The sequence below is a fragment of the Strix aluco genome, chromosome 4, assembly GCF_031877795.1.
Source record: "Strix aluco isolate bStrAlu1 chromosome 4, bStrAlu1.hap1, whole genome shotgun sequence".
Classification (NCBI taxonomy): domain Eukaryota; kingdom Metazoa; phylum Chordata; class Aves; order Strigiformes; family Strigidae; genus Strix; species Strix aluco.
This window is the reverse complement of record NC_133934.1, coordinates 61,172,166-61,186,312: the sequence shown is the minus strand read 5'-3', so window position 1 is coordinate 61,186,312 and position 14,147 is coordinate 61,172,166. Positions and strand designations below refer to the sequence as shown.

Below are 14,147 nucleotides of genomic sequence, written 5' to 3'. Positions count from 1 at the left end.
AAAATACTCATCTTCCTGTTAGCTGAAGCTACACATGGTATTAAACACACATGCCACATCAGAAACACTGTGTTCTCAGTCGTGTGCACAGCATGCACAAAGTGCAGCAAACTACTTGCACATATAGGCATAACCAAAGATACAGAAGGCATCATCATGCACAAGCATCTTGATAAACACCTTTTGTAAGAGCATACATTCAACTGTAAGTTTACATAGTCATGGGATCAAGTTTTCAGGTTAGCACTGGCCAACTGCTTTATGTAACAACAGCTGATCCAGCATAGTCTTATCTTGCAGAAAGAAAACCCAAAACCAGACTTTTTGGCTCTCTCCAAGCACCCTTCTGCCCTGGGAATTGCTGGGAGGCCACCAAACCAAACAGTACCCTACAATATTTTGGAAGGGCAGGGTCTGGCAGGAGGCACTGCCCCCCATCTACCAGTGCACTTAACATGCTACATTTCAGAGCCAGTGCACCATCGCCTTCACCATCAGGATGACACAGCTCTTGTCAATGCCATTAGCCATGTTCAGAGCTGAGTCAACGACATACTTACACAATCATTTCACTTGTCCCCAGTCACCAGATTTCCAGCTGGCAGCCATCCCACACACCAGAGACTGAAAACCCCATATAGCACACTAGCAAAAAAGCACCAGATGTCTGACCTGACTGCTGAGTATCATGATACTGACACATCCAGGAGGCAAGAGCCCAAAGACATCAACGATGAGGATGTCGAGTGCAGAGCAAGACTCAGTTGAGCTCACAGCACCACAGCAGCAGCTTAGGGAAGGCTTCCTATGATGCACCAAGTCCTGCAAGCAGGCTCAAAGGCCTGACATGCCATTTTAAACTGTAGTAAGAGGAATGACTCAAAACTTCTTCCCTACTCTCTTCAATGGAGCGCAGTGCAGAAAACACATGGTTGAACTTTAGCCTGTGTCCCCCTGCATGACATGAGAAAGTAACAACTACAAAGAGACAGAAACTCTGATACTTGGGAGGTTTGGAGATCAGAATCAGACCATTTACGGAGAAATAGGTCTGATCTGAGTTACATCAATTATTATGAACTAAATTTCTACCCTATAGGCTGTGCTCTGCTGGCAGTCAGTGCAAAACTTAATAAAGATCTAGGCCAGGAAATCATTTAGTTATTAAGAATATATTATAAAGGATTATCATCTCCCTCACACCAAAATCAATGATAAAATCCCCACTGACAACAGAAAGCACAAGATCACACTGCAACTCACTTCTGCCAGGAAACCTGCACCCAGATGTATTAGTCTGGCAGCACTACCTTGCAGCAAGGGCTCCGAGTACAATTTCTGCCAGGCTCGCCAGCACAGGCACCAACAGGATGGTTTCTTTCTCTGGTGCTAGCTAGACTCTCAATCTGGACTGAAATGCCTTTACACATGAATGATCGATTAAGTCTCTCAAGCATAAGCTTGTCTCTGCATCTGCCTGTGTGGGCCCACACTGCTCTGACCCAAGCTGTGTCTGTAGGCATTACCCCCGTCTAAATTCCCTGCTGCCGGCTTTGTCGGAAGATGCTACTGCTGTCACAACACGACAGCAGGTCCTAGCTGCCGTGACACTTCATTTGTCTGGGCAGCAGCATGCCTGGAAGGATGACTGCCCTGTTTTAGTGGAAGTATGCAAGACAATCAAGGCCAGATAAGCAAACTAGTTTTGACATATTAAATCATGCTTGAACTGTGAGAGCAAAGAAAAATAATGTAAAAGCTCTTCTGAAAAAAAAAAAAAAAAAAAGGCTTTATAAATAAATAAATAATACAGGCCAGCCTTGTGCATGGGAAGGGGAGTAAAGCTTTTATTTGAGCCTGAGGACTTTGGGTAGGCAGAGAGGGAAAGATTGTTTTGCAAGACAAACACCTGCCTTTTCCGTGTAGCCATTTCCGTGCATTTCACTTCTAGAATGAGTCTCTTGCCGATCACCTGCTCTGGCACTGAAAGCATCAAGTGCTCGGGCAAAAAGCAGTCCCAAAACCAGGTGGGACAGGAAGAGCAAAATCCCATCATCTGTATGCTTACCAGCACACTCACATGCATTCAAAAGCCCTGAGCAGCATCTGACTTGGTATTGGAGGGTCCCATGACTGGTTTTGACACAATACTCTGTGAGCCTTTAGCAGTTTTTACCTCAAATTCCCTCTGCAGACCTTTGCTCTAGAGGTTTCTTCCTGGAGAGATAATACTTAATCTGCTGCAAGTCAACTATTGCAATTCAGGAAATGCCACCAGCACAGGGTCACAGGGCATCCGTGGATCTTGGCAATTAACCATGGCACCTCCCCTTTATCCTGAACCCTTTTCTCCCTGCTGTGGATTTGTTCCAGTAATTAACATGCCCAATTGCCTTGGATTTATACTAATAAAACGCTGGCTCCTATCCCAAGATCCCATCATCGCTGGCGCTTCTCGAACGCACACAGAGCCCCAGCAGTAATGAAGTCCATGGTCCTGGCTCTGTCTGGGTTGCAGGCTATATGCAAAGCGGCTCTGAGCTGGGAAGCTGCAACCCACAGTCTGCTTCAGCTGAATACCAAATTAGCACATTCCCCACGATTGTAGGGAGCAGCTTTTCCTTTGACTCTGCAGTAATTAAAAAGCTTCCTTTCCAGGCAGGGTTTGAAGGCAACGCTGTGACCTCTGTCACCATTGCAATGGGCTGACAGACTGTCCGATACAGTGTAAGATCTCTAATGCATTATTTGGGGAATTAGTACTGTAGCAGAGCGACCCTTATGACCACGCAGGAGGCAGCCATTTCACCTGGTGTATGCTAACCGTGACTCCAGAGTTCAATAAAGATCATGCTGGCTCCCTAGGCATGCTCACTTTGTTCAAGTAATACTAGTCACACACGTGCAGAGGGACTGGAGAGTCTTCTGGAGCAAGGGATGCTTTTTTATCTATACACAGAGGGTCTGGTACTCAATAATGCTGAGTCTCTGGCAGCAGAAGGGACCTTCGGGTAGAGATGGACTCCTTGGCATAGCTCCCACACTAGGCAGAGGCTCCAGTTGACATGAGAGTGCTGCTCAGAAAATGCACCTCCAGGCCAAACCTTTTTTTGAAGGAAAGCATCTAATTGAAGTACAAAAGCAAGCCTTTTGCAAAGACAACTTCTGTCCAAATTTCAGCTCTAGAGGAACGTTTGTCATTTCCCAATTAATCCACCTGGAGATGAATTATCTTACAAGGGTTTTAGGTTAGTCTAAGACCATAAAAAGAGCACATGGGATCAAGCACAGGACCAACATTCGGAGCCCCGGTTCAGGCCCTAACCTCTGGCTGGCACTGAACAACTCAGCCTCTGGCACAAGGCTGCCATTTGTTAAATGGGGAATAGCGACTCTGACCTACTTCATAAAGTAGATCTTTCAAGATCCAAAAGCCCTTTGTATGACCTGAAAATGGTTTTAGTAGTCTGTATTAACTATTTCTTTCCTCACACTGAAACAGTCAGGTCTGAACTGCCAGGGAAACTCAAAACAAGCCACTCAAAGCGTACCATGAGAACTTGACTCAGGACACACCATGAAGTCTCACTGCAAGAATGGATCACATCCCAAGCAGACGCTGCCTCTTGTGCCACGCTGGCCAGGCAAACCTACCACGGGAGCTGAGCCCACCACCACCACAGGTGGTGGCTGTACAAGGATGCCAGGCTGAAGATGCAGATGCTCTGATGATGTGTATCCTCCCCCACCCACCCTGCTTCCAAGAACATAACCTCAGGCAGTGCTGCGAGCCATGCAGGCAGGGACAGCCTTGTTTCACCTCCCATCTAGTGGATTTGTCCTGATAATGCCACTGATCTGCTGCTCTTAGAGCCTGGATTTTCAGAGTAGGGGGGGAAGACACGGTGACATGGAATTTCCTTGGCCTTAACTTGATTGACTGTCATTTACAGTGACAAGAAAGTTGTCATCTTAACTCCCAATTCTTCAAGCCTCAGCTGTTTTTTTAAGGACATACCTTTATAAGACAGGTATACGAAAGTAATAGGGGACATCTGTAAGCCTAGTATTGTATCTTTTTTTCTTCAACCTGTTTTGGATACATGGTTTGGGGTTTATGTAACACCTAGCCTTGCTCTTTGAGTTTGTTCCATAGCCACCCTGAAGGCAATCAGAAATGGAAGCACATCAGTATCATGCTCAATACAACCTTCACCACATGGTGTTCATGGACAAAGTGTCTATGCTAGATTAACTTCTTCAGTGATTGAAAATTAGCAAACTTCCAGCAAAATAAATGGGCATCTCTGTTGACAGGAAGAGCAGATTCACCTCTTTCTGCAGGCACCTGTGTTGCAGTCTCTTCACTCTTATTGCAGTCTACTGAACACTTACCTTATACTGGATACAAATTTATCCAGCTAAAGAAATTAAATAAAAAGCTGCAAATCTGTTCACAGAAGGCACAGTTGTAGCATCCTTCTGTGGAGACTGGATTTCAACCTCAATATTAACCCAAAGTAAGTTAAAATGGTCAAGATGTAAAGCATGCAGAGAGAAAGCTTGTTATTGAAAAGTCAACACATCATTAACTACTGCTAAATGTTTCTACATAAGAAACACAAAACTGAAAACCTGAATTATGAACAAAACACAATAGTACAACTTCATTTTAATACCCCATATAAATTAGGTGGAACAATGTGTCTGACAAACGAGCTCTAGCAGACCCTTGGCAGTTCGAAAGGTTGCAGCCACCCTTCTGCTAAAGATCACCATCCAGGGATAGTGCCCACATCTTATTTGTCCCCATGCTGGAGCATCAAGACAAGTCCTCCATTGGTCACATCAGCTCACGGGCAGACTATCCAGTTCTGAAGAGCCAGCAGCAGCTTCCAGCAATGGGACAGAGCGAGCAGCTGGGGACAGCCGTATCTTAAATCAAGACAATTAAATTCACTGCATTGCCAACCAGCATTTATGTACTTTATCTTCAGTATTTCTCCAAAGTACGTAATTGTTTCTAAAAATCACAATTAATAAGCGAGCTGTTTCCAAGCAATTCAAAGTCAAAGGTGGCAGTCAAAAGAACCTAATGGCACCATGGCTAACACTCCTTTTCTCCTGCAACACCTCTCCCACACCATAATTTAAGAAATTCCCTAAGCTACCAATGGATACCCTATATTCAATAATGCTCATACCAGTTATCTAGGACCAGACTAAAAAGCATACCCTATGATCTGCCCCAAAATATCTTATGGCTAAGAAGCAAACATGACCTTCACAGGTTACGCTTTCAGAGCCACTTCTAAACATTATTTTATTTGCACTGCTCAAACTATACTTTGGGGGGGGGGGGGGGGGGGGGGGGGGGGGGGGGGGTAGTAAAGTACTCTTTAACTGTCCTTCTGGAAGGTGACTGCACAGCAGCCACACTGCAAAGAACAGTAAGGTTAAGTTGGTCAAAGTAATGGCCTAAAAGCATCGCTGCAGAATGAGGAAAGATCTTCAGAGTCACCGGGGTTACAAGCATACAAGGCAGTCCAGAAGGTTACAACTCATTAGCAAAGCACGATATATTGCACATACACAGATACCGTGCCTCCTATAATGAAGACAAATACACATGCAAAATAAAACAAAAAAAGAGAGTAATATTTAATCAGTCCTGTTGCAACACAGTTTTGATTTGTGGAAAACATTTCCCTGCTCTTGTTAATTATTTCAACTGCAGAACAATACACCTAAATATATACATGCACACACACCTCTACAGAATAAGACCTATTTCCCCTCCAGTGACAACTGTCTTTTGCTGGAATGTATCATTCAAGTGATTTTCTTTACATTTGAAAAGATAATACACACTGTGTGGCCAAAAATTCAGCTATTCTGACACTGGTTGGTTTTGTGCCTAATTAAAATTAACTAGGCACTTCAGCTCATAATTATATAAACACCTACTATGCTATACTCCTAGTCAATTTGATTTTTAATCAGAAAAACACATGAGAAGTATGAATGATGGGCACAGAACTCCCTGGAGGGGCAACTGTATTTCCAAATTCAGTATTCTCTATATACTGAGTATTTCCATCAATGTTTTTCTTGCCATGTAATCACGTCCCAGTAGAACAATTAAAAAGAGATTTTTTTATTTTTTTTTTTTTATTCCTGGACTTTCCTTGCTTTCCACTCCACCACAGGGGTAGAAGCACACTTGTCTTATTCACATGAGTCCCAGCTGGAAAGTCTCCCACAGACAGGCAGGATTTAGCAGTATGCTGTCTTTCTAGCATCCATAACAAGGAGTTTAGAGTGAGAATTTAGCTGACCCGAGGTGAAGAGGCAGGCAAGCAAGTTGTGGAGTGGGTTGACAAAAAGTTGCCCCCCTCCTGTGCCTACATCAGATGCAAAAACAGAAACACTGGCTGCTTCGGAGCAAAAGCTCAAGCTCCAAAATAAGGTTACCTGTGCAGCAGCACGTTTCCATTTCCTAGAAATAAGGGGACAGGTAAGGCAACGGCTGAGCTGAAGCACTGAGTCACCTGAGGAAACCACACACAGTGAATTTGTTAAAAATGCAGGGGTTTTTATTGTTGTATCAGCTATATGTTTCATTCACAAGTCAGGCCTCTGGGGTAGCTGCTGTGCAGACACAGAAACACAATAGTCATCAAGTATGGCTCTGCAATCACCACCTTTGCAAGCCCTCAGTTGCCTTTCAACCCTCCACAGACAGTGCCTTCTGCTACCCACCAGCTGAGGGTCACTACCTCTGCCAGTCTGCTCCTGCACAGATAAAAAAACCAAACCAAAAAAAAACCCCAAAAAAACCCACAAAAAACCCTAAACCTGCCTCCAAATATCCTTCTAATAGCTGATCAACAGGGGGGCAAATCACTGCTCTGGGAACGTGCTTTCAAACATTTGTACTGATTGCATTGCTCTCAGAAGATGAGTAACTCTGCTTCACCCCCAATCAGCCAGCAACAAAATCACCCGAGAACTAATTCAGCAGGTGAACTTCTGATCCACATAAGTTAGCTACCTATGTTTAATTAGTTTTAATTATATCCAGAATAAAAGAGCTGTGAACATGAGGTTCTTCCACAACCTTTGTCGTCTGTAAGAAATTCTCATTTCTCTTGGCAAGAGCTCAGCTGAATCGCAACACAAGTAATAAACAATCAGCAAAAATAAATTAATGTTTTGTAAATGCATTGAGGTATGTTCAGCAGAGTTGATTGAGGGAAGAATAATCAAACAAACATCAGTATTTAAGACAGCAGAAGGGCTTGAACATTCTAGAGCTGGTTTATGAAAAAAATATTCAAGTATTTCCTCTGGCAGCAATTCCTAAATTCCTAAAGCCAGAAAAACCATACCACAACCTATTCTCCCTCCAGCCCTCAGTTTCAAAGTTCTTCTTCAGAAGGTGGCAAAGGTGAAGAAAGATTTCACTGAGTTTTCCTCCATTATTTTGTCCACCTCTAACATCTGTAATCTTGTCCATACCTCATAGCTGGCTAAAACCAGCTGTACTGCTTTTGATGTCTCTTCAGGTAGCCACATGCATAGATTCTTGTAGAGGTGAGCCTTGCGACCTACTGAACTCATTACTCGCCTTTTCAGCTTGGCTCTCATTCAGTGCAGTTTTTATTTTCTCTTTTTTAAACTCAAATATTTAATTAATTTGTGATTCAGCTCTAAAAGTAGCTGAAAAAAAAAAAAGTCAGGCTCTGCAAATCAATTACACCCGCAGTTACCACCCTGCAGCCCCCTGGTCACTAGCAAGTCACCACTGCAAGTGTATTTGCGTATCATTAGCTTCACATGTCAACATCCCCTCCCTTCCAGTAGCATGGGCTCCAGAGCCTTTGAAGACATAAAAATAAGCACTTCTTGCTTCTCACTGAGAACATATTGGGCTAAAGGTGAGGATGAATACAAAGAGAAGTGCCAGAAGGTGCCCTTTTCACAATGACTTTATTCATTTTCTACGCAAACCCAATGATGAGCCCTGCTGTATACGGTAAGCAACTAAAATTGAAGTTACAATGAAACTCACCTATGCAGGAAGAAGGAAAGCACAGACTGGTGCAGATAAGAAATTGTTCGGCCAAACCCCTAAATGGGTAAAGACAGAGACTTTAATGGTGCTACACCAAGTTTTACAGCATTTTAGGATCTGGCCCTCAACTTTGGTTGAGTACTGCCTGCTAAGGAGGACGCCACCATTAGGAGACTTGAAATTGGCCAAACGGACTTGAAACTGGGCATTTTCCTCAAGGACCCGTTCAGACAGCACCAGCTGAACCGTGACAAAGCCAATAACCATCCGTCCTTTAGTGGCACCAAATCACTGCTCTGGAAACCAGCGTAGAAATTCACAGAGCAACTGCTTTCATTTCTCTTATTAACTAGTACAGCAATTTATTCTTGTGAATAATGAACCTTAACACTGGTCCTTTATAAACATGTCCCAAAACAGTCACAATTTACCTCTAGCTGTCCCATAGCAGTTGCTGATAAATGGGCCATGTTGCCAAAGGAGGTGTAAAAATCCAAGTAGTATGAGTTCTTTACAGTAACTGCTACCTAGCTGCCTATATTAATTGAGAGAGCAAGCACATTATATAAGGAGATTAGACCATGTCATATTTACAGCCTCAGTGTCCCAAGTGAGAGAAATTGCTCAGCTGTTACTGCCAGTGCCTTCTTCAAGCAGGAACCCTGCTGACAAGATGATGAATTCAGAACATCGTTGCCAATTAATGATTTGTAGGCAGAAGGGATTTCAATAGTTCCCATATGTTTGTGAGGGTGACTGGGATTTACATCACCTCTAATAAGAGAGTGTAGTCTGCTCAGTCCAGACGTGACACTAGAGCTTGGAAAATGTCATCATTGCAGGAAAAATTTTAATAAACAAAGCCTGGCTCTTCTGGGTTGAAAATGCTTCCCAAAGCATGGTCACTAATAACCTACTTATGCTTAAGTGAAAGCAAGCAGGGGGACCACTTGCAAGATGCACTCAAGTGATTTGCAAACCAAAGGTCAGAAGTTATTTAAGTGTTTGTCAAAGCTACGTTGCAGACTGCCAAGACCATCATTATGTCAGCCAGGAGCACAGAGTGCATTTCCTAAACACCTGTCAGGATCTGGGGGAAAAAAAAAAAAAAGCAGCATCTACAAGCACATAGGACCTTTCCTGGTGTTACTTATTCCACTTACAGGCTGCAAAGTTTAACTTTACTGTCCTAGAAAAAAAATCTCATCCTTGTGAATATAACAATATCCAAACCATCCATGCATACTTAATGCAGACCTCCTGAATGGCCTAAGGCTGAACATCTATCAACTGAGCATCTCGAAGCTTGGCACGATGACCCAGGCCAAGCACAGGACATCCAAATGGGGCCCTCAAACAGACTTTGCCATCAGTACTCAGATCCCAACGTCCCATTGATTTGGTGATGGAATTTAGGGCTTTCTACAAACAAGAATTATGGCTTTAACAGCTCTAGAGTAAGTAGTGATAAACTCCTGCCAAGGGTGCAGGCTGTAGGTGAAGTATGGGAGTAGTTTATGTGGGTATGCCTTGTGGCAGAAGGGCAAGGGTACACCACCACAAAGCATCTTCATGCTTCCAAAATAGGATCACAGTCCTAGTCAACACAGTCATAAGTTGTGGGGCCAGACGCTGTCCTCTCAAGTGACTAAGAAAAATATATTTAAAAAGCCAACTCACACCCCAAAATGGAAAGGAGAGCCTCAAATCACTAAGGTCTTCTGAAAGCACACCCCAGATTGCTATCTCAGCACTACCAGAGGTCCAACTACTCTACAGGCACAGTAGGCTCTTCAAAGATAGTCTCAGGTTTCTAGTTTAAACCACTTCAGTTTTTTGGTTTGGGGTGGGGTTTTTTTTTGGTGTTTTGGTTTCTGTTTGGTTTTGAGATCTTTAAGAGTGCTTTGAGATATCCCATGCTGCTCATGCAGCACGGAAGGGCAAGATTTGAAAAGTGACCAATGGATGTATCCCTTTCTTCCAAAAATTCTTACAGTGACTGAAGTCAGCATCTAGACATAGCACCCAACCAGGGCATGTTATTTTGGGATATGGTACTTTTAGACATAATGAAGCAGATCCTTGCTGATCTCTCTGACCCACACCCCTCATCTGTGACAGTCTACATTTCCTCAGCTTGGGCTAATGTTGATTTTAGCTCCTTTGTGCAGTATCAAACATCAAATCCAACTCTTCCTCCCCTCTAAATGGGAGAAGTATCTTTATTAGCACAGGAGAAGTAAAACCAAGTCAGATTTTGCTGTATTGATTACATCTACAGCAAAAGAAGACTATTCTGGTCAAAAAGCATACTCCATGTACTGTTTACTAGAAGTTTCTCCAAATACAAACATAACTACATTTTCTCTCCAAGTCAACTGTTGAAGAGACTTGAACTATGTACTCTTCAGGGGCACAGTGTGTGACTGAGGACTAAAGGATCAAGGCCACAGTTTGCTTTGGATATGCACTGACCTATCCTTTGCACCACGCTACAAACACCAAATAACAAGTGCCTGGAGTGAGGTGAAGAGAAAATGCAACACCAGCTTCGGTTGGAGCAGAATCCCTCTGCCTACCCCACAGTTTATCTATTACTAAATGACTGCAAGTACAAGGCAATTAAGACAGGACTGATGATAACATATAATAAATTTTGCAAAAAGCAAATTGCATTGAAATCTTTTTTTCTTTCCACTTCGATGTACAAATTGGCTTTAAGTTACCTGTTACGTATTTACAACGGAAGGGGAAATTTTATGGACAAGTATATAATACAACAAACCATAAAATGAGATTATACACTCCTACGAGTATGTTGCACGTCTTTTGAGGTATTCTTTTTTAGGTCTTAAGCTTCAGATACTTGCACAAGGCCCCTAATGATTCAGGAGGCCTATGCTGATCAGATACTTGTGTGAAAACTTCAGCGCATATGGAAGCGTTTTTATCAGTGGGGCTTTAGGTTTAACTCTGAACAGCTGAGCAGCTTTGTGTTAAACTATTTACCAGAGATGAAAATCAATCAACTCACACCACATCAAATTCCCACCCCCTCCATAGAGTGATAAAGAGAGAAAAACATACTCCTTTAAATACAGAAGCAAAAAGCATTTTGCATAGGGAGATTAACTTCAAACATTCCCTGGTACAGTCCAGAAAAAAGAAACCAAGCTTCTAAAATTCATAAGAAAACTCTGATACTGAGGAAAACTAATGTTAAGTTTTAAGTAGCAGATAAGATTGCAATCATCTCATGGACCCAACAGAACAGTGCTCCAAAGATAATAGTGGCATGCTAGATTCTCCTTGTGCTCTGCCCTGCAAGCACCAGAAGGACCTGTACGTAGCTGTCAAGTTCCACTACACCCAGCCAAGGCCTCTCTCCAAGCTGTCACAGTCATCCAAAGGACCTTAATGGAAGTAAGAACCCAACCCACCATTGTCAATTCAACCTGTTATGAAGGACATGGAAGAAAAGAAAGCCAAGACTGCACATCATCTTGGCAGCCTCAGCACAGCACCCTTCCTGCAAACTCTTACCTTGGCAGGTGTTGTTCTTCTCCTCATACCCTGCCTTGCACAAGCACTTCCCGATGGGCACCAGCCATTCCCCCTCAGCACTGCAGTGCATCTTCGGTGCCTCGTCGGTCACAGAGTGGTTGATGCAGATGCCTGACACCTCTAGCAGCTGCGAGGAATCCGCTCCTGTGATGGTGTCAGGAAAGCGCGCCAGGTTGCGGATCACCGATGGGCATTTCTTGTAGTACACACGCACAGAGACCAAGGCAATACAGGCACCCACGTCCTGGAAAGCAAGGTAAAATCCCTTTTTTGTTAGGGGCCCAACATCTCTCACCTCTGTGTTTAGCTTCATAACTCTGTCGCCGAGGTCTAACTCTGTGAAGCTTTCATCAGCAGCGATGGTATCGATCTTAATGTATTGGTTTTCTTTGATGTTCCTCCCATCTTCATCATCTGATTCGAAGTAATACATGTTAAAAGTCTCTTTGCAAGTCCCAAGTCCTCCTGGAAGGCTGTTACAGTCCCTCAGGGTGAATTTGAGCTCAATGAAGATGCGGGATGCCCCTTCATTAGAGATCCAGCTGGTCAGAAGCCAGTTGTTCTGATTCTGTTCCATTACCTTGCATACTTGGTATGTGTGTATCGGAGCATAGTTTTCATCCACCTCACCAATCTCTTCCCACTGTATAAAAAGGAAAAGTATGACTTTAAGAGTTACAGCTCCCGCAAAATCGTAGTTTCCCCATCTAAGAGCACCTTAGGCTTCAGAGTTTCATGAGGACTTTTAGGGGAAAAAGATGTTTTAACTGTCAAAGTTTTCCATATCAGAGGCTTGATACATTCCTGTTAAAGTCAGATAAAAGGACATTTAGAAATACAAAAGGATGCTAATTAAAACCTTTTGTTTCAGACATTTCAGAAGTGGGAAAACACACTGCTGGGTTTGTCCACTAGTACTTTGTTAGGGAACAAAAGCAGATGGGGGCATGAGCTGACCTTTTCCAATTCATCCACACAGGAGAAAAAAAGCTATTTACAAGTCCATCTGTCCCCACTCCCGCAGGCTCCTTTCTACTACGTCCTCAAATCACTGCCCACCACAATAAGGACAACCACATTTCTCCAAGCTATTCTCCCCCACCAAACAGCCTGCCAGAAAATCAGTAGTGATATATGAAATAAATGGGCCTTTGCTCTCCCCAAGCATGCTAGTCAGAGGAATTCCTGCTCATGCAAAGAGAAGATTACTTCCAATAAAGGTTACAGGGATCTGCAAATCTCAAACTGTGTGCTACACAGGTTTTTAAGCAGTGCTCCAGATAACTTCTCACAGCTGTTTGTGGTAATTGTAGTAACTGTTTCTTCATTTCATTTTGGCCACACACTTGCTCATCTGCAAGGGCTTAATTCCCAAAGCCTCTTCCATCCTCTGCTCAGCATTGCTGCCTGCATCTAGTCACGGCTGCAGACACAGCACAAAGCAAACGCACAGAGCATAAATTAAAGGTGCTCCGGTACAAGGCAATAGCTCTATTCCAAGCTGCATATCTAAGGCCAAAGGTCAGGGTTTTTTTCATTGGAAATACAGCCTGAGATGAAGTTGAGAGCCTTCTTAACCCAGATGTCATTATTGCAGAGCTGACAGGGAACACCCTCAGAGCCAACATAACGATGAAGTTTTTTCAGAGGAAATGCTGTTCTTAAATTTTAAATTAAAATGGCAGCAAGTGGCATGAAAACATAACCTGATGCTACAGTCCAAAATAAGTTATAAATGCCACCAGCAGAAAAGCATTTCCTTTCCTCCCTGACCTGGGATGTGAAAATGGGGACTTCTTCAATTTCAGCAAGACATGACCGCCGCGATGCGCGAGGTTCACACGTACCACCACAGTCTTCCGAGTGAGGAACATAACCTGAAGACATTTTTGTCATGCTAAGCAGTATTTTCATTTCTAAACCCTTTTTGTGTCCCTGGGGTTAAAGAGGCCGTGACCCTACCGTGGTTAACATGTACTTGTCAATTCCCCCTTCCTGGTAGTGCCACAGAGTAAGCTGGAGATGTGCCTGCAGTAAAAGCTAGGCAGATCTGTGCAGCATTTATGCCTAACTTTGAGGAGAGGCAATTAACAGTTACGAAGAGCAGAGCCATTGAGAAAACACACAGGAGAAGTATGCAAGATAGCACAAATCTGCACCTAGTTTCTTTTTCTTTACATTCCAATAAATAGGGTGGGTTTAGCTACATGAAATTAAAAAGCAGAAAAACACCATTCTTCAACTACTGTGGTTAATTTAAGTGCTAAACATGCTGTACATCCATGCTTCCACGTGGATTCATTTAACATGACATTATACAAATGCAAAGTCTTATTTTTATCACAGTGGTGATTCTCTATTTGATGAAAAGAGAGGGTATCCCTCCACTTCCCCTGAACCAGGCAGAGGTCCCTGCCAAATCAGCCTGAGAGACAGGTAAGCACATCCCAATATAGCCCAGGAAAGATCTTAATGACGTTAAACCTTTGCTTTTTCTGGCTGAAGG

General features: G+C 43.2%; 1 protein-coding gene across 13 annotated transcripts in view; it reads right to left on the bottom strand.

Moving 5' to 3' along the window:
• The window catches only part of EPHA5 (EPH receptor A5), a 209,388-nt gene that overhangs the window by 154,894 nt on the left and 40,347 nt on the right, over nt 1–14,147 (bottom strand). For 12 of the 13 annotated variants that reach the window (XM_074823321.1, XM_074823322.1, XM_074823328.1 and 9 more), the window contains exon 3: nt 11,621–12,284. In XM_074823321.1, the coding sequence (XP_074679422.1) occupies nt 11,621–12,284 (664 nt within the window). The remainder of the gene's footprint in view (nt 1–11,620; nt 12,285–14,147) is intronic. The other variant, XM_074823327.1, reaches the window with a different exon arrangement.